General features: G+C 42.1%; 1 protein-coding gene across 1 annotated transcript; it reads left to right on the top strand.

The window, feature by feature from the left end:
- Positions 1–622: 622 nt before the first annotated feature.
- SPATS2L (spermatogenesis associated serine rich 2 like) lies at positions 623–26237 on the top strand. The gene is made up of 9 exons (XM_054380902.1): positions 623–655; positions 1564–1804; positions 6072–6275; positions 6688–6823; positions 19156–19214; positions 20406–20515; positions 21023–21125; positions 24392–24612; positions 25768–26237. Exons 1-9 carry the CDS (start codon positions 638–640, stop codon positions 26164–26166), a joined length of 1491 nt encoding a protein of 496 aa, XP_054236877.1. The 5' UTR covers positions 623–637; the 3' UTR covers positions 26167–26237.
- The last annotated feature ends 670 nt before the right edge of the window (positions 26238–26907 follow it).

Genomic DNA, 26907 nt, shown 5'->3' with positions numbered 1-26907 from the left:
TAGGCAGAATTTCAAGTACACAAAATTGTAATTTTTCAATATAAACCTTAACCATTTTTATTCTGCCAGGTCCTAGCAGAATTTCTGCAGGAGTTCATGAAATTAGTCTTTTGGATGCTAATTAAGTCTTCACTTTTATGTTCTTCCATCTTCTGAATAAGACAGATAACATGTAGGATGTATATGACAAAAATAATAAAAGATTTTGAAACTTTGAGTCAAGGTGAACTATCTAGGTTGCCCAGTGTTTATACTTGGGTGCTGAGATGCTTCCCTTTTCAGGCAAGAGATTTGAATGTTGACTTTTCTGGGGCTTATGCTAGTGCTGCTTAAATTTAGGCATCCATTTAATCACTTTGTGGAGTGAAGGCCGTAACAAGCAGTAGTGCCAGGTAGCCCATCAACTGTACATAGTGTAATCAAACAAAAGGGGTAACTAGGAAGAAGAAAGGTGGCAGTACCTGCATTATTCTGCCCACATAAGAGAATTCCCAACCACAAATGGAAATGCTGCCCAGCTAGGAGATGAGAAACCCTTGTTGAACACACTTGTTCTTTTTCATAGCCAAACTTCTGTTGAAATGTTTCATCTTTCCTTTCTCTAGGCAGTGCAACTCAAGTTCTAAAAGAATGGAATATGACAGGGAAAAAGAAGGTAAGATTCTTGCTCTCAAGAATCTAAATATTCAGTCTATTTATCAGCTGCCTGTAGCTGAATGTAGTGCTTTTATTGTGGCCTGTACTTTACCTTTGCTAACACCGGTGACTTCATTCACAGCTGTAATCAGAATAAGTGAAAGCAAATGAGTGTAGTATTTGCAATCCTGTCTCTCTGGGACAGCATGTGTGTGTATGTGCGAGGGATCCAGTCCCTGCGCAAGAGCAGAATGAATCCCCAAACAGCCTGTGTGCAGAATTGCTTTCAATAAGCAATTGTATCATTGATAGTCACAGCTGCTTATAGTGCTAGAGGTTTTGCTGCCAGGTGTGAAAATGAGTTGTGTATTAGTGACATTATCAGGTCAGATACTTCAAGTATCTGGGATGTGATCTTCATGCTTATGTAGCTCCAAGCTGGAGCTGTACCAAGAGGTTGCGTTGTAGCCACTGTCATAGAGGATCCTTTTTATGACTGGGAGAGCTGCAGTAGCAGCAGGCAACCTGGGTCCTGTGTGATCACTTTTTACATGATCAGAGTGATGCCTAAAGGAGTTGTCTCTGTTACTGCAGGGATGTCCCCTGGATGGTTAGGAACTGCTTGTCTTAAGTGGTAGCAAACATGTAGAACAGCACCTTAGCACAACTGTGTACTGTTTTGCGATGTTTTCCTTTTGTGTGGAAGGAAGGAGAAAACCAGTTTGGGGATCCAGGTTGTGTTTGAAAATGGTTTATTCAGCTGACTAGAAGCAATATGCTTTATAGCACAGCGTGGCCTGTAAATGGGGTTACACTGATGTCAGTTGTATGGCATTTTAAGAGTATGGACAATTTACTGGCTGTATTTTGAGTTTATATGGGTTGCAATGAGTGATGTCTCTCGTCTGGCAATATTTCTCCATTTAGAACAACAGGAAAAAAAGAAGCAAATCTAAGCAGCACCAAGGCAGTAAAGATCCTAAAAACAAGAATGGTGGACCTGAGAAGCCATCTGAAGAGGCCCAGGGAAAGTATGACTGCCATGTTAATGGATGCTCTAAGGACATCTCTTGCAGTGGTTCTGCCAATCGGAAACTGGAAGCCACTTCTCTTAAGAAAAAGGGCTCAGGATTTGCAGAGTCGGCGCTGGTCTCTCCAGAAGTCACAGGTCAGTTCATCTGGCACAGGACACCTTTTTAACTGGCAGTAGCCAAGCCCTCATTTATAGAAAGATCAAAGTATTTTTATTGCTGTGAAACAGAATATAATAAAAACAATGTAAAGTATAATTTGAAGTATAATTAGAGGTCCAGCTGATACAGAATTTGCCAGATACAAATGCGTAAGAATGCAGGGTTAGAAAATGGTTTGACTGTAAAATGGTGGCAGAAGCAATGGAGTCCTACATCTGGAGCAAAGTTGCGTGAGCAGTATGAGCTTGTGGCATATTACAAGATTTCCATTCTTTTTCTTTTCCTCATCTTACCTGAACTAGGCTAGTTGCAGTAGATCTCCACTGGCTTTCCCTACCACAGAAGGGAGGGCCTTTGTGTTGAAGGAGGCAGCCTGATAGCCTTTTTGTACACACATTTCTGCTGGGGTCTAGGTAGTGATTAGGGAACTGGGGAACAGTAGCACAACAAGCTCTTCCCCACTGGCTTCTAGCACAGAGTTACAGCAACATCAGTGAAACAAACCTGCTCTGGAGAGGAAACTCTGTGAAAGCTGTTGCCTTCAAGTATCATTTCGTAAAGTTCATATTTAATTGCTGTCAGTACTGGTAATGGTTTTTCAGCTCTTTGCATTTCATACTTCTGACATCTGCTAGATTATTCCTTTCAGTATTTCCTTCCTATGTCTTAAGAAGTATGTAAAACTATATTAAAAGAACTTGCCTTGAAATCCCTTTTTCCATGGTTGCAAATACAGCTTTCAAACTGTGGAACTAAATAGAAGAGAGGGATGATGAGGATCCTTCAGGGGCCAGCAGCTGCACCCTTGTGGTTTCTGAGCAAGTCACACAGACTGTTCTAAAGCAGTTTGAGATGCTGAAGTGAGTCTAAAGTGCACCCATTTGATATTGCTCCCTCTTGTGTTGTAATCTCCTTTGTCCTTGTCTGGCTTGTTTGTTTCCTAGGGAAAGACAGGGGAGAACATGTGGTTACCACCTCTAGTTCAGGTCTGCTTATTTCATGCAATTATTCCATCTCTCTCAGAAGTCTTTAGTTCTTGCTTTTTTGTGTGATGGTTTCCCAGAGGGCATTGAGACTTGCTAGAGAAAATGAAACATAAAATTCAAGGTCCTGGAAAGCCAAATTGCTTCAATGTGGGGAACCTTAAGGAGGGTATCACTTAACTATATGTCAGTTCAGGGACTCTCAGTATCTTGAACAGGAAAAGGCCTCAGATGAACCAGTTTACTTAAAAAAGATGACAAGAACAAACCCTCCAACTCTTCATGGAAACCTTGGCAGCACAGGATGTGAAGGATTTACGTCTACCCTTTCTGTACAGACCCTTGTAAAGAAGGGGTATGAATGCACTGTGGGGATATTTGATGCTGCCTTGCCATGATGTTGCTTTTACAGGGACTTAGGTAAGACCAGATACAAAGAATTTTAAACGTGTTTTTTTGTGTAGGATGATTTTTAGTAAATTCTTCAAACTTCCTGTTTATCTTGAGGGTTTTTTTAAAATTTATTTTCATTTGCTTTTGTTTCAGCCAAAGAATCATAGAATCATTTTGGTTGGAAAAGACCTCTAAGACCATCAAATCCAACCATTAACCTAAGACCATCATGGCCATTAGACCATGGGCCCAGTATTTGAGGTGTGGCCTCACCCGTACTGAGTACATGAGGACAATCACTTTCCTGGTCCTGCTGGCCACACTATTGCTGATCTAGGCCAGGATGCTGCTGGCTTTCTTGGCTACCTGAGCACACTGCTGGCTCATGTTTGGCAGGCTGTCAACCATCACCCCAAGGTCTTTCTCTTCTGGGCATTTCCCAACCACTCTGCCCCAAGCCTGTAGCATTGCATGGGGTTGTGACCCAAGTGCAGAACCTGGCATTTGGTCTTGCTAAACCTTATACAACTGACTTCAGTCCATCAACCCAGCCTGGCCAGATCCTTCTGCAGAGCCTCCCTACCCTCAAGCAGATCAACACTCCCACCCAATTTAGTGTCATCTGCAAACTTACTGAGTGTGCACTCAATTTCCTCTTCTAGATCATTGATAAAGATATTAAACAGTGACAGGCTGTTATAAAAAGATAAAGCATTCATTTAGAAGATGGCAGCTCAGTAGATTTCTGAGACATTTTATCTGAGCTGCTGCCATTACTGGTAGGTCTGATAACACTTGATGGCTAAATACCCATTTAGACTAGTACTGAAGTTCCAAGCTACCACGTACTGAACCGTGCAATGCTTTACTTGTTCCTATTACCCAAACCTTACACTTTTATCTCAAGTATTTGAGACACTTTGTCCCTGGATTTTGTTATACATAGGTTCATAGATTCATGGAACGGTTTAGGTTGGAAGGGACCTTTGAAGATCATCTAGCTCAAGCCCCCTGCCATGGGCAGGGACACCTTGCACTAGACTAGGTCGTTCATGTTTCTTAGTTGGCCCAAGTCTTCAGAGGCTTTCTTAATCTATTTTTAACTGTTGATTGTCTTCCATCAAATTTGGAAGTTCAGGTGCAGTATCCTAAGGTGTTGCTTGCCAGGCTGTGTTGGTCATCTTACTGCTGAGTTTCAAATTAGCTTTTGTTTCATTTGGTAAGAAATTGTATCAAAATATACTGCAGAGGAAAGAGTAAAAGTTTTTAGAATATAACCATTGTTACAGATGCCTTTCTTTAGAGAAAAAGCTGTCAGTTTGTCATTTGTCTTGACAGGTGTATCAAAGCTGCTAATTAAATGCCGTAATGAACAATTTTGCAGTTGAACAACAAATTTCAAAAGATCTTACCCTGGGGACACCCCAATAGTCCTGGTCTTTATAGCTTAGCTGATAGACTGCTTGTTTCTAACTCTCTGCAGTTTTTTTAGGAAGGCCACCCTTAATTGCCAGTAGAAAGAAGGTTCTTTACAAATCCAAGCTAGCTGTGTTAGTGTGAGATGCAGCCATGGTTGCATGGGTTTAATGGCCGTTATCTCAGAGCAGAGTTCCTGGCTAGATGCAAGGTTGGTGTCTGCAGGGAACGTATGATACATTCAGAGTGCTGTGTGCCTTGGGTCTCTTGCTTTGAAAGAGACACAGATCCCTTTAACTCTTCAGCTATTTTCTTATATGCTGTTGTATGTCACAAAACAACTTTTGTTTGCCAACTCACCTTTTAAAGGCCATAAGCAAAAGCTGTTTTAGAAGTAGTGGCACTGATGGTCCTCCTTGTTCCTCTGGTGTTACATGATTGCCATGCATGTACTTTACACCCACCCTGGAGCTCAGCCAGGACACAACAAAGTATCCTGGAGCTGTCCAGGTGATATTCCTCAGTCCCTGCAGTGTTCAGCCCCACTCTGGGCCATCATCCAATTGTTACTGTAACAAGCCCCTGTTCTCCCACAATATCAGCTGAAAAAATGATGCATAAAAAGCATCTGCAGAACAAACTATCGTTCAGTCGTTCATCGAGGTGAGTACAAAGGTTGGAGCAGTGAGTTAACACAATCGATGATTTGCTGTGCGTGTCTCATTAACTAAAATTCACAGTGGCAGTAATAGCTGACTTTACCTGTCAGTTTTCATGGCCATTCTTTAGCTGCTTGTCCCTCTCTGATGCTGGTATCTTGAACCCCTTTGGAATCCTGGAAAGTGTAAACCACATCCTCCTGTGACAGCCAAACAGGCTCGGGCACTGCTACCTGGTCCCTGTGAAGCTGCTGAACCCAGAGCCTTTGACATTGTTGCATTTCCTGATTGGTCCCTCTTAGCTTTTCATAGAAATCTATAACCAGGCAAGGTGAGTGTTTCAGGCAGGAATGCTTAATCAGTGCTTTTAAAACACTGATGAAATGGTGAGCACTTTGGGGGTGTGAGATAGATCTACGCATATGTATCCTGACATGCAAGTATCATGCTTTCCATAGCAGACTTCCTCTTTAGTTCTGTTACCTAATGTTTGGGCCAAGATTACAATGGGTAGTATGCTTTCTATGTTCTGAGGTATTGTTTTGTATCAGCATGAAAGAGTTGATTTTTTTTCTTTTTAACGGGTTTTTCTTTTTAGACTGTTGAAACATAAATGTGTTCAGATTACCATTTAATAACCAGAACCATTTGGTTTTGTTCTGTCTTTGCTTTCTGAGGGTCACATGTGCCAATGAAAAAAACATGAAGTCATTCAGACTCAACAGTAAGGTTGTATGTCTTTAAGATTACCACTCTCTATTTTTTTTTTTTACCTTAATGTTTTCTTGCAGACAAAGAACGAGAACACCAGAAAGGAACTGTGGAATTAAGCCCAAAGACCAAAGACCATGGAGTAGAACAACACGAGTCTCTCCAGTCATCAGTTCAACTCCAGTGTAACCTAGGCAAGCCAAAGTCAAAATCTTCCTCAGTTAAATCATCCAACACTACGACTCCACCTGAAACAAAGACAGATGATTCAGTCAAAAAAAGAGGTAAACTGGATGCTGGGTGATTGGATGTGCTGAGGTGATCAGACAGCTGAGGAAAAAGAAAGCACACATGTGAGAGGTGTTAGAATGTGAGAGCAGAGTCACATTCAGCATAACAAAAATGAATAGAATAATTTATGCTCTAGTCAACATTATATGTAGTGAAATTTAAAAGCAATAACTTAACAGTACTGTTTTAACATTTGGTTTGGGGAATGAATTTGAGCAAACACGTTCAGAAACTGAAGAGCACCACAGAAGCACTATGGAAGAGCTGGATTTATGGATTTCAGAAGGATAACTGCTTTATCCCAATCTGGGCAGACAACATATTGGACTACTTCTGCTGCCTCACTCACAAAAGCCAAACCCAGCTTTCTGACTAATGTGCAACTTCTGTGTTTTTCTGTTTTAGGGCCAAACATTGAAAAATCAGTAAAAGACTTGCAGCGTTGCACTGTTTCTCTGAGCAGGTATCGTATGATGATCAAAGAAGAAGTGGATAATTCAGTGAAGAAGATCAAAGCTGCTTTTGCAGAATTACACAGCTGGTAAGTAAATCAGCTTGAGATCCATCAGCACCACCCCAGAGCAGAGGGACTAATCAGGCCACTGGCATTGGTGGGGAGGGGTTGGTCACTTACATCTGATTTCCTTGTAGCATGTGGTTTCATCAGAAAAATAAGTGGTGCCATTAAGCATCTTCTCACCAGCCAGGAACTAATTTATGTGTAAGTGTATATTTACATACATAAAGGGAGACAAAACTCTAGTCCTTAGAGAAAAATCTCACTATTTTTTTGGGGGGATTTGTTTGGTTGTTTGGGTGGTTGGGGTGTTTTTTTTTACCCTAAGTGACCTTGGATAACCTGTTTCAGTGTCTCACCACCCTTACTGTAAAGAATTTCTTCCTAATCTCCAGTCTAATCTGCCCTTTTCCACCTTAAATCTATTCCACCTCATCCTATCCCCTAAAAGCTATCAAAATAACCCCTGTGGTGTGTTTTTGTAAGACTTTAGAAAACATAAAATATTTATGGTTTCTGCTAAGAAGGCTCTGACCTTTTCTCTGAGTAAGCTCATAGTTGGGTCTCATTTGCTGTGTATGTCTCACTCAAACGTTTTTTTTTCCAGCAGTGTTAAAAATATGTCGCATGTTTAATCCACTGTGGAGGCAGTCACAGGCAATTCTATCTTAAAATGACAGTTGCTCTGGTCAGGGAACAAGCATAGGACTCTGTGATGATCTAAGAATGCAGGGAGAGGTGCTGGGTATTATTAAATTCAGCACTAATATCCTTCAGTTTTCCTGGATTCATAGAATGGTTTAGATTGGAATGGACCTTAAAGACCATTCAGTTCCAGCCTCACTGTCATGGGCATAGACACCTCCCACTAGACCAGGTCACTCAAGGCTTCTCTGTAGTTTTCATGTAGTTGCACTTTAGCTTCAAAAATATTCAAGTGTCTTGCCTAATGCTAACACATTACTTAATAGGGGAAAAGATAAAGGGATCCCAAAAGAGTAGGTAAATCCAAGTAGACTTAAAATGACGAAAAATAGCCTGGCAAAGTTTTGAATAGGCCTAGTTTGATTTTAACTTCTACCAGCTTTAGCACCTAAATTCCTGGAGTGGAGTCTGACAGAAGCTCTAGCATACAGCAGATCTGTGCTCTGAATATTTGGGCCTGACAAAACGCATAACATTGCAACAAGGACAGGGTAATGTCAGGATGTGTTCGTGAAACTCTCAATGGAGGCTACATTGCTTCTGGCAGCTCATAAGCCTAATATTTAGGCTTTTCTTCCAAGAAACAAAGGAAATAAGGTAATTAAGTGAGCACTCAGCCTCTTGCATATTTATCACCCTCCCTGGGCACAGGAATTTTGCTGTGACACAGTCAGCTTGTCTATCAAGGGAAAATGAAGCAATTCAGATAAACTATTGCTCCCAGGATGCTATAGGGTAGCCAAAACCAAGGGCGTAACAATATATGGTCTCCTGGGTGACACTGATTCCAAAGCTTTTTGCACCACCTTCTTCCAGTTGCTGTTGGCTCATGCCCTGGCTGGGATGTACAACAGAAAAATGTACAACAGCAACCAAGTGCTGTCTGTGGTTAGAGCTGCAGAGGATATTTGCAGGAGCCTCAATACCATAACCTGAATGGGAGCTTAGCTGGTTGCTAAATGAAGTTGGGGGTTTAGTGAAGCTAAATGAAGTTGGAAGCTTCTTTCTTGAATTGCAGCTTCCTGCTGAAACACACATAACCACTTTCTGTTGTCTGTCTTGAGTTTGTTTTACTTTTTCTCCCTTTGGCAGTAGGATAAAAGACCATTTTTGTGTTGTGTTCTATTTACTGTCAAGGTCAGAATCAAAACTGCCTTTCAAGAGTCAGTCAACTTTTGGACTTTCTCATAGTCATCTCTCTTTTTTGGTAGTCTTTTCATGCCTTTACCAATCACCAAAAGGATGAAGTGCTAAGGAGATAAATCTTCCTCCTACCTCCAGATAGTATAGGAAACCATTATTATAGAGATAAAGGGATAGCACATGTGGCCTGAGGTGCCCTGAAAACTTCAGCAGAAAGGTTCACAAGAACCTGTCCTTTTAGCAACAGAAACTGTTGGGTGTTAGATTACAATGGAACTCCATGTCTTTGTCTGCTTGACTCAACCAAAGAAAGGAAGTTACTCCTGAACACAGTCAGTACCATACTGCTATTTAATAAGTCACCTATCTGGCAAAACAGTGCACACCACCCCCCATAATCTACAAAAGGAATGCTGTGGATCAGGTGTGTTGTGAACATCTGCAAATGCTTGGAAAAGAAAATGCAGAGCTTGCTTCTAATGAACTCTAATGAAGCAGGAAAAAAAAAAACCTATCCCAGAAAGATACTTATTTTAAAAACACTATGGTGGGTTCACTTTCTCTTCCTTAAAGAGCGTCCTAGGTGTTCTTGCTAACTGGAGTAATCCTCTGCATGCTCACAACAAGTGGTAACAACTTGCTTTTATACGGCGTTTTTCATGCCAGAAGGCACCATGGGCTGGATCTGGCAAAGTATTTTGCTCTGCTCAGTGAGCAGCCTCTTGCAGTCTCATGTGGATTGTGCTGCTGCTGTGATCTAGCACTCGGATCACCTCTGTTCTTGCAGGGCTTTCTGTGAGTTTGCTTTCCCCAAGGCTATGAGAGCCCTGGGCAGAGCAAGCTGGAGGGCACTGTTTCTTGGACTTGTTACAAGGAAGCTCCTTCCAGTAGTACTGCTGGAGACAGTGTTTCTCCTCATAGCAGCCAGCTTTGTTGAACGGGTTTCAGGAATACCTTTGTGTGAGTGAAAGCATAAGCTGGTCAATTTGGTGCTTAGATGTAAAATGTGTCAGAGCATAGCCATGTGTCACAGTAGCATAGAGCAAGGAAAAGAATGCCAGGTAGTACTTAAGTAGCAGGGGAAGGTCAGGAAAGCCAGGTGAAACCCCCTCTCCCTAGGGTGTACTTCAGACATGGTTGCCAAGCTTAAAAGCCACATGCTATAACTTAGTTCTCTCTTTTCCTCCAAGAGACTGAATAATGATTAACCACACAGTCATGTGGAGAACTAAACAGAAACATCTGCTACCTGCCCATGCAGTCTGCTTTCAACTATGAATGGAAAGTAATATGTAGAAAATAGTAAGGGCCAAGTTTAACTACACTGTATACAGAACTGGACCTAAGAAAGACCAGCTTCTTCTACTCTCTTTGCAGCTCAAGCACATTGATGTATCCAATGCTTTATTAAGAGCATGAAAACCAACACAGTTTGTTTTTGGGTTTTGTTTTTTTTTTTTTTGAGTGAACAATAAGCACTTGAAAGTTCCAGCATAGGCTGGATAAAAAAATTTACATAATGCTGGAAAAATCTAGTTTGGCAATACTAACAATTTAAAATAGATTCAGGGAATGACTAGGAAGCACATACTTCGTTTTGGAAAGATGAAGCAGTTTGCTCTATTGTTTTCTAAGTTCAAATCAAAGCAGAGGAGTGGGTGGATGTGGGAAGAAGTCATTTGAAAAAGCATAGTTGTGCCTTCTGGGTGGATGAACACAGTCATCATCTTTCTGGGACCCCTACCTGGCAAACTGTGAAGGTGTTGGTTTCCTGTTGCCCATAGCCCAGAGTCTATGGCACCAGAAGAAGAGCTGTTAGTGTTAGCTGTGTGGTAGTTTAGAGCATGGGCAGCTGGCTGGGAAGGCCAGGACTTGTATTTCACTGAGCAGAGTTCCTGTGCTGGTCTCTCTGTGTGTTTCTAGGCAGTCCTCATCTGTGTCTGTCTACCAGATGACCTCTGATAGTCCTTATGCCTCTGATTGTACAGTTTCTTCTGCTGTTTGTTTGCCCATCACTCACACTATCCAGTCCATAACCTTGCTGGTGCAAAGTAGGATAAAATGGTCTTGTAAGCATTTAGGTTTTCATGAGCCCAGCTGCTTTTTCAGGTACCAGTGCTTTTACTGAAGCACCTGGCCCTGCGCCTACTGCCTGGGGGGTCTGGGAGGACCTGATTCAACAGCTCTGGTCTCAGGCTGGCTACCTGCTTGCAGGGCTGCAGCAGCAGGAAGAGTGGCTTGTTCTTGCTCTCTTCTCTTGCTCTCTTCTCACTTTGGGATTAACCTTGCTTTCCATTAGTGCAGCGAAGACAGAGTCCATGAAATGTGTGTTGGGTTTCAATGAAATACATCATGTCCCCTGTGACCCTCTGTCTTTTGCAGATACTTGCTTCATCCCTTAGCATTTTTAACTAAGTTTGTGTGGACAGATTGCAGAGGTGAAATCCAAAGGTGGATTGCACTGTCTCACAGCCTGTTGTTCATGTTTCATAGCCTCTTCTCTCCCTTCCCAGTCATTCATAGGTGCCTTTGTCACCCTCAGTAAAACACAGGCACATGTGCTTTTTGAAGCCGTGCAAGGTAGGTCATTGCTTATGTGCATTTCATTGTGGATGAGAAGCAAATATATCCTTTCTGATCTCAGTTGTCAGGCTAAGGACAAATCTATATTAAGCATGTGTAGGTAATAACCACTGCAAAAAAGTTGAACAGATGCTAGACCAGAGAGTCGGACTCCCCTTTCTTTGTGGGCACTTCTCTTGGTAGAGGCCTCAACCTATAACACCACTCTCCAGGGTGCTTTTGACAAAGTTACCTCTCCTCTGTAGCATCATTCTGACAACAGGGACCCCACAGTCTTCTACTTGCTAGGATGTTCAGGCTAAAAAAAATGTAAAGTCAATAAAGATAGTCAGAAAGCTGAGCAGTCAGATCAGATGGGAGACTCAAGTAGGAAATAACACTTTACAGATGTATTCAAAAATGTGCTACAGATGTATGTAAAAATGTGCAGAATGCTAACAAGCCATGGTACAGCTTGTACAGTTGCTAAGGCTGCCAAACTCTGAGATGCTGCCTTCAGTTCTAAATAAATAACATTTTGGAAGTGTTCCCTTGGGAAAAGCTTTTCCGTTTCAGTTTTTCAGATTAAACAAGTTTTTATGACCAGGCAATAAATCTCTAATTGTTTGTAAAGAGACGCAAACAGGCCTTTCATTATGTGGGGGCTTTACCAGACCCAACTGTGCTAGCTGGCTGCTGAAGAGAGCAATATTCGTGAAGGCAGATGAAAAATAACACAAAATAAACTTAGAGTCATGGAATGGTAGGAGTTGGAAGGGACCTCTGAAAGACCATCTAGTCCAAAACCCATGCTAACGCAGGATCTCCCAGAGCAGGTCACACAGGAATGCATCCAGGCAGGTCTTGAAAGTCTCCAGAGAAGGAGAATCCATAACCTCTCTGGGCAGCCTTCTCCAGTGCTCCTTCACCCTTGTTAAGTTCAAGTGAAACTTCCTGTGTTCTAGTTTGTACCCATTGCCCCATGTCATGTCACTGGGCACCACTGATAAGAGCCCAACCCCATCCTCATGACCTCCACCCCTTGGATATTTATATGCATTGATGAGATCCCCTCTCAGGTTGCTCTTCTCCAAGCTAAAGAGCCCTAGGTCTCCCAGCCTCCTAAGAGAGATGGTCCAGTCCCCTCAGTATTCATGTGGCCCTCTATTGGACGCTCTCCAGTAGTTCCCTGTCACTTTTGAGCTGGGAAGCCTAAAACTGGACACAATACTCCAAATGAGGTGTAACCATGGCAGAGTAGAGGAGAAGAACCTCCCCTGACCTGCTGGCCACACTCTTCTTATGGCACCCCAGAACACCATTGGCCTTCTTAGCCACAAGGGCACATTTCTGGCTCACAGTGAACTTGTCCACCAGGTTTCCCAGGTTCTTTTTCACAGAGCTGCTTTCCAGCAGATCAATCCCTAATCTGTACTGATGCATGGGATTACTCCTCCCAGGCTGCAGGACTCTACACTTGCCCTTGTTGAACTTCATGAATTTTGCCTCTGCCCCAACTCTCCAGCTTGTCCAGGTCTTGCTGGGTGGCAGCGCAGCCTGATGGTGTCAGTCACCCCTTCTGGTTTGGTATCATCAAGAAACTACCTGAAGGTACACACTATTCCCTCATCCAGGTCATTGATGAAGGTGTTAAATAAGACTGCACCCAGTACTGACCCCTGAGGAACACCACTAGTTACAAGTCACAACCCAACAACTTGAATAACTAAAAGCCTTGGGGCGTTTTTACTTTCACCAGATGGTTTGCGGCAGAGGGAAGGATTTCATTGACATTGATTTATTTTCTCTCTCTTGTTTATCTGCTCATTGTCAGCCTGTGGTCAGGATGAAAATTCATGTAATCCAGTTTGCTGTGTAACCAGCGTGCATCTGCTAGTACAGTGATCAAATAACCTTCAGGCACCATGAGGACGTAAATCCTATTGAGCTAATAATGGAAGGATGTCATCTGCTGAGACAGTGTGAAATATGTAGTGTAACAACAACTCCAGGGGTTACTAATCTAAAGAAAACTTGGGAGTATCATTTCTCCAATTACAAAATTGTGTGGCTGTTCAGTAATCCTATGAAGCTTGTCATCACCCATTACAGGTGATTGCTTCATGTTCACATTCTCATCACTTCACTCTTGTGCTGAAAGCTTGGCAGGGGCAGTTCTGGCTTTTGGATTGAGGTGGGGGATTCTTTTGTGAAATACACAGTTGGCTTAAGGGTTCTTATCTGTTGTATTTTCTCTCTGCCTGTGGGTCAAATACATTCATCCTAGAAGGGAAACATGTGCAGAACTAGGGTATATTTAAAGAGCAGTGCTGAGCTCATAGAATCAAAGAATCATTAAGATTGGGAAAGACCTTGAAGATCATTGAGTCTAACCTTAACCCAGCTACCATGACCACTAAACTACACCCTGAAGTACCACGTCTACACAATTCTTGAACATCTCCAAGGATGGCAATTCCACCATCTCCCTGGGAGCCTGTTCCAATGTCTGACCACTTTTTCAGGAAATAAATTTTTCCTAATATCCAACCTAAACCTCCCCTGGCACCACTGAAGCCCATTTCCTCTTGTCCTACTGCTAGTTACTTGGGAGATCAAGACTATCCCATGAATACCCATGCAATCTGAGCTCAGACGTAGCAGAGACAGTGACAGTACTGACATCCCTCACCAAGCTGTTAACCAGCTCAACTTTAAGGAGCTACTGGGGTCTCTTCCAAAGCCTGTTGAGTAAAGTCACTGGAGAATGGTATGTTGTTTTTTTTTTTTTTTTTTTTGTATGTTTTTTGTTGTGTTTTTTTTTTTTTCCTTTAAGCCTAAACTGCAGTCTCCAGTAGTGTCCAACCAACTCCCTCATGAAAAAAAGAACTGGAGTTGTACCTCAGTGTTCCAGCATCTCACTTGCTGAACCAGACCAGAGAGGGTGCCCATAAAAAAACCAGCTCTTTCCCTGTTCAGTCTGAAGAGCCCTGCTGCAGTCATTCAAAATGCCACAGACGATTGTTTTCTCAGTCTCCAAAACAGCATTTGTTCTCCAAATATGCACAAAGCTGGCTCAGGGGAGAGTGAAGCTTAGTAAGCATCTCAAGGTAAAAATTGGCATTTTGGGGCATTTAGCAGGGTTCTGAAAGGACTCATTTGAATTACACTCTTTAACAGTAACTGTGCGGTGCAGCTCTGGCTTACCTTTGTGAGTTATCAGCATATTTGCCTCCATGTCAGCTTGGTCTTTTTATTTCCCCATTTCTTCAGGCACAATAGATTTATCATAATGCCTAGAAGAGGCAGAAGGAATGAGAAGATTATGGTCATCTGGAACCCTTGTGATTCTCATCAGTAAAGCTATAAATCAGCCAGCCTGGCAATCTGAAGCAGCTTTTCTGAAGAGGCACTAATAACTTTAATCATTTTAGTGGGATTTTGAGGTATTGCAGCTGACTGAAAATATCTTTTCTTTTTTCCCTCTGCAAGTACTAGATTTCATACAGTAAACTAGAAGAAGATTAAGTTGTTAATGTCAGAACAAATTCAGAATTCGTTCTGAGTATGAAGCTGTGAAATGAGGCAGCTGTCAGCATAATTTACCCTTGCCATTGCTATGCCAGCAACTCACTGTAGTTTGGTGTTTGCAGCTCTTTTGCCACTGCATACTGGTGTGGATTCTGCCAGCCTGCATAAGTACAAGGCACAAATGCTGTCCATTTGAGCAGGAATAGGATGCTTGCAGCCTTGCCTTAGAACTGCTTTGGCAAAATGAATCCTAGGGAGCTGCTGTCTCTCCTGATGCATCCTATGCATCCTACAGCACAAGCGCTGGCTGTGTCCTGCCCCATTTGCATGCCTTCTACCTTGCCGTGTTCTTTCAACAACATTGTCTTATTCCTGAAGCCCACCTCAAAATTTTGTATGGATACTAAATCAGACAGTGCTGAATTCCATCCTCTGAGCTGCAGGTGTTCACCTGTGGTGATGCTGATAGCCAGAGTTGGTACCCAGGGTCCTGATCCTGAAGAAGTGAGGGGTAAGAGAAGAACAGAGTCTGTCCTTTTAGAAGAAGGGTGTGACAGAAGGGTGACAGAAAAATGAGAGAGAGTAGCATTACACTGTTTTGACTCCAGCATCAGTTGTGGAGCACAAGACTCACTCAATTCAGATCTGTCCTTGAGCCTGGTCAATGGGACAGGGGATCTGAGTCCCAGTACTTGCTCCAGTGAGTATTATAAATGTATCATAAAATACCTGAACACCACAGCAGTACTGACAAATACTGCCACAGCAGAGGATGCTATGGACTGATGACTAGGGCATTGATTTGGGTACACTCAGAGAGAAAGGTGATGGTGCTGAGGTGTGTGTTTGTCACAGGAGTCTCAAATGATAGATAGAATGTTTTTAAGTGCTGATGTTGGAGGGAAGGAGAAGGGATGGCTGAAGCCTGATAGAATGGTAGTGCTGGGAGTAATAAAAAAAAAAATGACAAGGGTATAACCTTTCCAGAACCTCAGCTGAAGAAGTATGTTATTATTTTAACCCTGGTCCATGACGTTTATAGAAGACCCAAGAGGAGCAGCTGAACTAGAGAGAAAGGAATTAGCAGAATGTTTTCCCTGAGGTGTTTTTAGATCTGAAGTGCTTTCTGGTCCTTGCTCTGCTGCAGCCCCAACCTGTGCAGAATTTCCTATAGCACCTGGTATCTGGTTGTCCACAGCACACCAACAGCTGCAGGCTGTGCACTGGGGTGTGCCAGCTTGATAGAATGTTTTGATATCAAGTGGACACTAGGGAAGCATTGGGGAAAAAAAATACATTCCCAAGAGGTATTGCTGAGCTGAGCTTTGAGCAGTTCTCAATAATGCTAGCACTGTGGGCTGCTCCTGATCATCCTATGGAGGCTGAATAGTGCATTGTTGCAGAACATACAGCAAAACCTGTTGAACTTCTCTTGAGTTAAGTTGTTGCTCGAGTGAAGTGGCTCTCTGAGCTTCATGTCAAAACAGTGCTATCTTAGCAGGACCAAGAGAAAAGATTTGGTCTATTGATTTTTCCGTAGTGCTCTTGTCCTTTCTCCTCCTATATCTGTTAGCCTTTGTTTTTCATCTTTGTATTTGTTCTGTCTTTCATCCTTTTTTTTTCCCAATCCAGTTTTCTAGGGCTTTTTTCTGTCATATTTGTTTATAACTTTGTCAAGTACTTGATGGAGGAGGACTTGATCAGTTTTGCACTACAGTGCTCTATCTGACTAGAAAGGAATTAAATTGATTCCTACTCTGTTTGCTTAGTAATTGATCCTCATGCAGAATAAGAAGCAACATTGCATTTCCTAGCTCTGGTTGGCCTGTGGCATTCTAAAGAAACAACTTTCCCCCATTATTCCATGAAATATGGTACTTCATGATGTCAAAGCTGAGAAATGTGGCTGTATACTTCTGGATGAGAATTAATATGTGCCTTTTGTGGGGTGAAAGAGGGAGGTCCTGTCCTCAACTGGCTTTAAGTTAGTACAGCTGCACTGTCTTCAGAGAAGCCACCTAATTGACAAAGCCACCAAATGCTTCTGCTCTTGTTCTATTCCTTAGTTTTCCCAATGCTCATTTGTAGCTATGAGGGAGGCATACAGGTGGTCATTTTCCATCAAATTCATCACAGTCCTCGTCTCTATTGCTGCAACATCCAAATATTTTGCAGAGTGTTCATTAGAGATCATTCTAAAACATTAGGAGTGGAAAACTGCCTAATAACAGATGAGACATGACTATAAAATATGATGAATATGGGACTGTTATGGTCTTGTTCTTATTCTGTAGCTATTTGTGGGGTTTATTTGGCATAACTTAAATTTTTTTCATCAAAAATGCTTTTGCCATCAATTTATTTGGCATAAATTCAAATGCTTTTGTTGAAAATGTTTTTATCTTAAATTAAAATGTTTGTGTTTGGCATCAGTTACAATGTTAGGGGCCAAGCAGTTTAGCAAAGATCTGTTGTTGGAGTAAGGAGATGGCAGTGATGGAATGAACTGGGTCAAAACACAGTTCCGGTAAGCTCTGCTGTTGTAAGCTTGTTGCTTGCATGTTTTTCCATCCAAGAGCTGATGTTTATATAACCTGTGTGCTACACTAGGGAGGCACTTTGGTAACAGAGACAGCAAAAGTGAAAATGTGCATTTTAAAAAAACATTAAAATCCATTTTCTGGGGGGAGAGTAGAAACAACTGGCTTAAAAGACTCATTTCAGCTACCTGCTAGGAAAGCTGAGGAAGTTTATTATGCCATGTAGTGATAAAAGCTAATTGCAAATAGATTAATTCTGCAAAGTTATGACTATTTAGAGTAGCAAGCTGGAGTCACCTGCCTATTTGGAGCCCAAGCTTAATGCTTATACGTGGAGAATATTGAGGGCCAACTGGAACAAGTGTGGCCTTTCATTGTAAGCATCCTGATTTGTTCTACTGTAAAACCCCCTGCTCTTCTATTTCTTCTAGTGTGGGCATCACACTAGACTGATCTGGCAGGACTAAACAATACTTGTAGTCTTGTTTATGATGTATGAAACAGAAAAACTTGTTAACACTGCAGTTCTATTGTTTTGCTGCAAACTTTGTCATCAGTCAACCCGTTTCTGTCCCTCTCGTTGGCTGTTGGGAGACAGAGTAAAATGAAGTAGCATCTCCTTCTCTAAAGGTGGCATGGTTGATTGGTAAAACTCAAGGGCAGGGTTCTGCAAGAGCTTCTGTTGCAAACCTCCTGTATAACCTTGGTTAATGTGTGGGAAGACCTCAAGGAACTCATGGCACTTGAACATATCCTAGCTGGTGAAGTTCTGGTTGAGTCAGGTGTGTATCTGCTGTCTGTTGCCCAGACTGCCCTCTCCCTTATCTTGCTTTAGTTAACAACTCTGGTCCTTCTAAGTCTTCTGTCTTTGCTGCCCACTAAACTCTGCAGTATTTTTCTTTTCTTGCTCTGGGCATTCTAGACAGAAGTTCTGTTCTTGAGTTTTCTGTAACATCTTCCTTCTGATGGAAGCTAATTCATGTATCATTTGGTGTCTTCATTGAGTACAAAAGCCTGGGTTAAAGGATGATTTTACTGAAAGGGTTGAGAACTCCACTCTTCCCTTGAAGATGTGCTGTATTTGCTCCTGGTGTTTGTCCTACTTTTTGTGATTTACTCCCAGCTACTTGATGTCGCTCACTTGTGCAAACAAACCTAAACGTTGGTGTTTAGTGATGGGAATGTTACTAAGAATAATCTGCAGAGGGGGACATGGACATCAGAGCACTGTCTACAGGAGAGCCTTTTGCGTTGCTGTTCAGTGACAGCACTGAATGATGCCACTGGCTTGCAATGTGAACAATTCAGTAGACCCACCAGGTCAGTTTGTCTTTGGACAGCTTAAAAGCACAGTCAGGGATTTCATACCAGGGATTTGTGAAAGGAGAGCCATGTGAGATCTTTGGGAAGGCAAGGTAAAAGTGGAATGACACTTTCTTCCCAGTCCTGGAGACAATGGGGGGAAAGGAAGCTGTTAATATTGCACTAAGAGGTAAGCTGTATTAAATGGGTAGCTGCAGTGGTATATCTGGCTCAATTAGGAAACAGACTTCAGTTGTTTGAGGAGTGCTGTGCCCAGGCAGTGCCAAAGAGGTAAATCAAGGTGGCTTTCACATCTGTGCAGACACGTGGGCAGGCCAGGGAGATGTTTGTGTCAACCAGAACCAGTGATTACCACTGATTCTGGGGGTTTTTTTGTAATCAGTTGGCCTAGCTGTTTCTTCAGCTTCCAGTTTTTTTTAAGTCTTACTGATTTCTAAACTGCCCTTAAGTAAGATATGAAGTGTTTGTGTAGTTACAGCTTTTGATCTTTATGAAGTTCTAGCATGGAATAACTTGTGGGTGTTTTCTTTCTTTTTTTTTTATCTTTTTTAGCATTGTAGACAAAGAAGTGTCATTAATGGCAGAAATTGATAAAGTTAAAGAAGAAGCCAGTAAGTAAAAAAATAAAAATACCCAGGGAACTTTTTGAATAGTCATGGAAATATTTGTTTTGTTTGGCAGAAAATTATACAGCACATAAATCTAATTAGCAACATTCCAGTGTCTTTCATACTCCATGTATGCAATCAGATAATCTTTGATGTGTTCCCAGATAGCTTCTGAATAGTTTGTATCTTATAAGGATTGTTCATGAAAGTGTCAATATTATGAAATTAAGCTAAACCAGAAGTTCCTAAGAAGTTAAATTTAAATTATTTATTCCTTCTGCTTCTTGTTGATTCTTGATCACTTTTTTTTTATTTCCTTCTTTGTATTTCTATGGCTTCTTGATTACTATGCCTCCCTGACTGTAGCCATAAGCTCTAGATAAAAGCCTATGATTGCTTTCATTTTACATTTAGATGCTCTCTTTCCTCTCTGCTCTAAGTGCCAATCCCACCAGCCAGTTAACCAGTTGTTGCTTTTACAGGGAGTCACTAGATAACAGAGTTTGCATATCATTAATTTTCCACCAAAATTGTACTATCCTGCATGTCAGTGGTTGACAATTAATCTTTTCCTATAGGAACATAACTGTTCTCTCTTTCCTCACATGAAATATATAAGAGAGGCAATAGTGAATATTCAGTATGTTTGCATAAAGACTGTTGGCCTTTGTAGCCCTGCTGCAGAAAGGGTGACTGTATCTTCTATACTTGAAAGCCAAATTGCCATGCTGGTGATTTTAATGTAAACTATGTATGAACACAGTGTTTTTCAGAGGAGCTGAAATGGCCCTGCTGTAAATAAAATACAGCATGTCTTCAGAAACATGCTCTTGAGTCAATATTACTCTTCTTTCCCTGTCTCCATGGAAGGCTCCCTGATTTTGTGCTTAACAATAAAGCCCCAGAAAACTCAAAACAGCATGCTGCTTCCCCTTTTTGTCCAAATGGTGAAAGCTTGCTTTAACTGATTTTCTGACAGCTATCCCCTTTCCAAGTCTTCCACAGTATCAGGCAGTTCAGTTAAATGTGCAGATTGACTTAACCTGTGCAAGCAGTATTGGAAGCCCAGCTGAAGCTGGGGACCTGAGGTGTGTGTGCTTGTCTCATGTGTGACACACTGTTGCTCCGCTTCGTTACTCTTTGGGCATTAAGTTACCTTCCTAGCATTAATTATTGACTACTGGTCTTTGGCAGTGGAAATCCTGACTGCTCGGCAGAAGAAAGCTGAGGAGCTCAAGAGACTGACAGACCTGGCCAGTCAAATGGCTGAAGCACAACTATCTGAACTCAGGGCTGAAATTAAGGTCAGGCCTTCGCTCCTGCTTGGGTATTTTAGCTGTCTGCATAAATGAGCTGTTGTGTTAACATGCCTAGGCTGATCATTCCTGCTAAAGGCCAAAGGGTGAGTAGGTTCCCATGGGAAAAGCATATGTTTTTAAAGCCTTATGGCATCTCTTAGCAGTGTACAGATGCCATCAGAGAAGTGTAAGAATCCACTCATAGGTGAAGCAATGGGGAGTTTTACTGAGTTTGTCAGATTCAGTTAACAAGCAAACCTGATAACTTCAGGTTCTCTGATGAAATGATCCCCTAAGTGTGGGAGTGATCCACCCATCCCTGACCTGGCAGACCAAATTTGGTAAGCATGGGAAAATACTTGGTTCTCCCTGGAGATCCTGTGTACAGGTCAGGGCCAAGAGTTTGCTGAGCCTTAAAGTGACCTTAAGATAAGCATTGTTTGCTTTCTGTACCACCCATGCAGGGTGTTCTGCTCAGAATGTAAATCACTCTTAACTTGTCTGGTTTTGCAGCACTTTGTGAGTGAACGGAAGTATGACGAAGAGCTGGGCAGGTCTGCACGATTCTCCTGTGATACAGAACAGCTGAAGACCCAAATTCAGCTCTGTGGAGAAAGTAAGTGCTGGTGATTTCTCACACCAAAGGTCTTGGAACACTGTGTTGCAGATAGCTGGGCAGGAAGTGGCAGCAGCAGTAGTGGCAGGGTGCATACTTGCAGCAAGCCTGGTGTGAACAGTGTCAGCTAGGTGCAGCAGTCTTGCTGAACAGCACAAGTCAGCTTTACAGCATGCAGCACATGTTGCAAGGTCCATCTGCATGTGCACAGTGCCTGCTTTTGCACAGATTTCTGGGTATTACACACATCAGTTGGAGTTTTCCATCAAAACAGGATTTCCAAGTGGAAATAAAAGTCAGCTCTTGGGAACAGCCAGAGCCATTTATGAATAACTAGGAAGCTGGAAGATTCTCTGTGTGAGCAGGGGGAAGTTTAGGCTTGATCTTAGAAAGAAGTTTGTCACAGAAAGAGAGATTGCCCATTGGAATGAGCTGCCCAGGGAGGTGGTGGGGTTGACGTTCCTGGAGGTGTTTAAGAAAAAAACTAGGTGTGGCACTTAGTACCATGGTCTAGTTGATTAGTTAGGGTTGGGTGATCAGTTGGACTTGATGATCTTGGAAGTTTCTTCCAACCTGGTTGATTTGGTGACAATGTTAGGAGATCAATCTCTCTCCTGCTAGGAGGTAATTCCCCATCTTTGTAATAGTGATCACTGGGTTTTTCAGGACCTAAAGGTAGTCCTGAATATTCCTGCTTCCAAATCACCTCACCTGCCCTTCTGCTTGAAAAGTCAGGTTTATATTCTGCTCCAATTATCTTGTCCCTGTTGCAAAATATGTGCTAGGCCTATTCACACACAGAATCACAGAATGATAGGGGTTTGAAGGGTCTTCTGTAGATCATCTAGTCCAACCTCCCTGTGTTGTAGTGTAGTGGACTGAAATTCCCCTCTCACAATAACACCACCAGACTAGCACAGTTCGGAAGCAAATGGAGCTGTATTTACAAAGCAAAAAATACAGTCTACAATGGAACGCAATGAATATGTACAAATATCCAGTGTTTGCAGTACTTAAAAATATGTACAATTAACAGAAATAGCACAAACTCCTCCTGGCCAAAGCCAGGAAAGCTGCCCCCTGCCTCCCCCTTCCCTGCCTTCCCCAGACCCCTAGGCAGAAGAAAGAAAGACAAGAAGGAGAGAGGTTATTAAACTTAGCTTTTCAATGTCAGTATGTGGGTGTGTGTTATCTCCAAAAAGCAAAGTGCAGAAGAGAAATGCAGACTGCCCAGCAGAGAAACACCAGACAGACTAACAGACAGACTGAGACTTTGTTTTGAGTACAGATTCTTAAACATTTCTATCTCCCCAATGGAAATGTTTAGAATAATCATTATTCTGCTTTCTCACATCCAGTTGTGCTTTATTTACATTATTTTACTTTTCTGCTCAAACTCTGTGAAAAGAAATTAAAGGCATAGCTTTAAAACCATCACACCCTGCCAGAGCAGGTTGCACAGAACAGCATGCAGGTGGGTTTGCAATGACTCCAGAAATGGAGATTCTACCACCTCTCTGGGCAGCCTGTTCCAGTGCTCTGCCATCCTCAATGTAAAAAAGCTCCTCTTCATGTTTAGATGTAACTTCCCATGTTCAAGATTGTGCCCATTACCTCTTGTCCTGTTAGTGGGCACCACTGAAAAAAGCCTGGCCCCATCCTCCTGACACTCACCACTGAAGTATTTATAAGCATTGATCAGATTCCCCCCAAGTCTTCTCCAGGCTAAAATGCCCCAAGTCCATCAGCCTTTCTTCATAAGAGAGATGTTCTAGCCCCTGGTCATCTTCATAACCCTTCTTGTTTCCAGAGAGACAACAGCAGCAGTGGAAAGTGAAATTTTCATACTTAGCTTTTAAGACCTAGTATTTCTCAAGTATATTAATATATATATAGGATATTCTTCATCTTAGTCATGCTTTCCCTGTCCCCATCCCCCCCTGAAAAACCCCCAAAAACCAGTGCTATAATGCTTCGCCCCAAGTATTACCCTGTCCTGTGATAGCCCATTGGTACCATTGCTTGGAAGAAAAGCTGTTCATGCAGTACTGATCTAGGCCATCTTGGTGGGAGGAAAACCATCTCAGGAAGAAAAGTAATTCAAGTTTTCAAGGAGTTACTAGAAATAGAAAAAGCAACTAATAAATGTGACAGAGTCTGCCAGTGTGTTCTGCTGACTGCACAGCTGCAGAACTGACTCTTTGGAGCCATGACCAGTTTAATTAATTAGACCATAAGAACTGCTTTTGCAGAAAAGTTTGAAGAGCCATCTAAACCCATGTCCTGTCCTGTCTCTCCTTGAAGCTAACCCACCATGTTTCAAAGGAAGGCAGAAACTTCCCAGTAATGCATCTAATTGTTCAGTCACCTCACAGGCCTCATCTCATACCCTGGAGCTTATGAGACTAAAAATTCTGTAAAGTTTGTCCTGGCTGATCAAACCACAGCTGCTACTGAGACAGCTGGAGAGGGGTTTTTAAAATTCATTGAACTGCTTTCCTAGAAAACTTCCTGCTGCAGTTAATTCAGGTCAGAGAACTCAAAAGAACAACTATTAATAGGAAAACAGTGCCATCTTAAAAAAGACCACTAGTGTACTGACCATCTGAAGAACTTAGTTCTGATCTGCCCTCAGTGACCTTAGATGAGCAACTTGTGCTGTTGGCATGTCTTTGATAAGAGCTCTTCAGTGCAAAAGATGTTTCTGTTTGGAGCATCTATCAATGAGGAGCAAATCCCCCTCAAACAGACCTTACCAGGCCTGTAGCTTCAGAAGAGCCACTGGTTTTTAGGCTGCAGTGTCTGCAGGCACAACTTCCTTCAAGTCCAACAGTCCGGAGAGTTACTGGCATGCCACTGGCTTCTTTCCCATGTTTATTCCTCTGCTGCCTGAAGAGTCCCACTAAGAGCATCACTGACAGGACAGCAGTGTGTAGGGCAGTCCTGGCTGCACACATGTTCAGCTCAGCTGGTTGAAAGCTCCCAAGCAAACCAACAGGTGCCACTAATTTTGAGAAGTTTTCTTGGGTGACCAAAGCCCAGCCATCTTCCAGGCTCTTTCCAGTTGTAAAGCAGTCCTGCCACACAGCCTTTTGTCTCCAGAAGTGCTTACAATGAGGCAGTTATACAGCTTTAGTCCTCTAGCTTACTTCATTCATTAAAGCAGGGCTGGAACGATGCTACCAAGTGATAAGCAGGGTAAGAATATTGCCTTACGTTTAGATGTTGTTAGTTTAACTGATAACACAGAATGTTTGTTTTTATAGTTTCTCATCCAAAGAACAACTATTCCTCAAGAACACCATGTAGTTCAGTGTTGTCTTCAATGACCACGCATGGAACAACTGGCAAACAAAATACGCACAGCCGAAAGTCTTCTGGTAATGCCAAGAACTCTGATAACAAAGCAGGCAGCACCAAAGCACAAAGTCATCTTTCTTCCAACGCTGCAGAGCCTTCTTCCCAAGGAGCTGTGACAAATAAGCAGGTATGAAATCACTTATGAGCTAGGCTAAATGATTTCAAAGATGGCAGGAAGTTATGCAGCATTGAAACGAGTTAATGCAAAATCCAGTACAAAGACTCTTTTGCAGACTGTATACTTAATAAGGTTTGAAAATATGAAAATGTTTCTTTTTCAGCTTCATTTTCAAGGCGGTGTGAACACACAAGGTGGAAATATCACTAGTGCACTGTCTGGTGTTCAGGCAGAAGTGACTACTAGTGGTTAATAGACTGAAAAAAGTAAACCCTTCCATAATGGCTGATTGCCCTTTGTACTGCAATGGAGAAACATTTCTTCCTGATCCTTGAGAAGTGATCACTTGATGTGCTGCTGAAGCATGATTATTATTAGATAGACTCTGAAAGTGGAATGCTGCCAGGTTTAAAAGCAGAAGCTGTATAACACAGTTTATAGCAGTGTGCTATATTGGTAGCTATTTCATTCTAAGAGCACCTTGGAGTGTCCTTGTACTATTGTTCTTTGGTAAAGCTGCCACTGAATTTTATCCCAATAGGAATTTTGGGCTTAAGGAGGTGCCTGAAAGGAAACTTGAGAGCATTACATAATGTCAGTGCACATATGGAATTAAGCTGCCCTGGCAGTCATGCAAACAAAGCAATTCAGCCACTTTCCACTAAGGATCAAGGCTTCCTCTGAGCAAGATATCACAATGAGCATCTCTCCCACCATGTGGATTCTTAACTTCCATTTACACATGAACCTCTGTTCTTCTTGCAGTCTTGCTGTAGTGTTTACACAATGCTTTGCTAGGAAAGCTTGTGATCTTTGAAAAAGCCAGCATCAAGTTGTTCAGTGCTTCTGAAGTGCTGCTGCTGAGATGTCCAGTATTTCATCCCCTTTTCTGTATTCTCTTGAATCATAGCAGGTTTTAATTTGCCAACAGTGGTGAACCTGCCATCAATATTTCCAGGCTACTGAGGTGCAGCACTTTACCCATCATTCAGTTTTGAAGCGTGAGGACTAGACAGCTCTGGCAGCAAGCAAAACTGCCTAGTGTTTTCACTCTCCTGCTTATGCTGAAAAGTCTGTTCTGCAATATTTGTTAATTCTGATTGCTGTATTTCTTGTCCTGTTGGAAGGATTCAGATAACCTAATCCAATATTTTTTCTGAGTAGAATGGGCCTTCTAGCCAGAGACGAAGATTCAACCCTCAGCACCAAAATGTCCGGCTCAATGGATCCCTTAAGTCACAAGGTGCCAGTAACGAGGCAGATCAAAACACTACAAAGAGTGGTTCCAGGTCTGAACACAGAAGACAGCAGCACAACAGCTTCAGATCTAAAAATAAAGGAGCTGTGAAAAATCAAGAGCAGTCCACAACGACAAGGACCGCAGAGCATGTGCCGCACTCGGAAAAGAGCAGACGGAAGCATCCCACGGCAGATGTGGCAGATCACAGGCCTTTCCAAGGCAGTGTTGGCAGGGTGTCACAGTGCAATTTATGCCCTGCAAGGATGGAGGTCTCTGCTGATGCCACTGTTCTTTCAGTGCCTGCTGTGACTTTGGTGGCTTAAAATGTCTCAGTTATGGCAGGCAGAGGAATTTAATCTCTTCATTTTAGTTTCTTGCTCAAGATGCTTGTCGAGGAAGAAAATAAGTCAGAAGATAGTGATTTTAAATCTGTTGCTGCTTAAAACTCGTTGGTATCTTTGCTACTTACTAATTATCCAAATGAATTCATACCTTCACAGCTTTGCCCACTCTGTTCACAGTTGGTTTGTCATGACAGTATAGAATCTTACCAAAGCAGCATTTGCTTCTTAGAAAAATGAAATCTAGATTGGAAAAATAAATGGAAGTTCATAATAGCAAAAAAAACATGTTGTAGATATGTGGTTATACCAGTCAAGGTTATTGGTTTGGCTTTTTTTGTTTTGTTTTGTTTTTTGTTTTTCCAGAGCAGCCTGTGTTAGAAGGATCCCAAAAAGCCTGTATGCTCTGGTCTGCAATGACATCAGATAACCTTACAGAATCGCACAGCACATCTCTATCCCCCTCTTTCTTTGTGTGTGCGTATACATGTACATGCATGCACACTGTATACACAGAGAGTATATACAGTTGAAAAAAAGCAGTACAGTTGATTTTAGCTTCTTGTTCCTCCATAATCTGAGACCTTGTATAAATTGTATTAAATGTATTACATATTGGTATTTTTCATTGACAAACTATTTTTATGAGGCTGAAGAAGAACATTTGTTTCTTAAGTTGGGAGTATGTATGGTCATGGCCACTCAAACGCACAGCCCTAGTCT

The sequence above is a fragment of the Indicator indicator genome, chromosome 5, assembly GCF_027791375.1.
Source record: "Indicator indicator isolate 239-I01 chromosome 5, UM_Iind_1.1, whole genome shotgun sequence".
Classification (NCBI taxonomy): domain Eukaryota; kingdom Metazoa; phylum Chordata; class Aves; order Piciformes; family Indicatoridae; genus Indicator; species Indicator indicator.
This window is presented reverse-complemented; position numbering and strand designations above follow the sequence as displayed.

Bases quoted from the DNA above. Each gene is read 5' to 3' on its own strand.
- SPATS2L (XM_054380902.1), top strand. The intron at 20,516-21,022 runs GTCAGGCCTTCG...CTGGTTTTGCAG, and splicing joins AACTCAGGGCTGAAATTAAG to CACTTTGTGAGTGAACGGAA. The intron at 24,613-25,767 runs GTATGAAATCAC...TTTTCTGAGTAG, and splicing joins GAGCTGTGACAAATAAGCAG to AATGGGCCTTCTAGCCAGAG.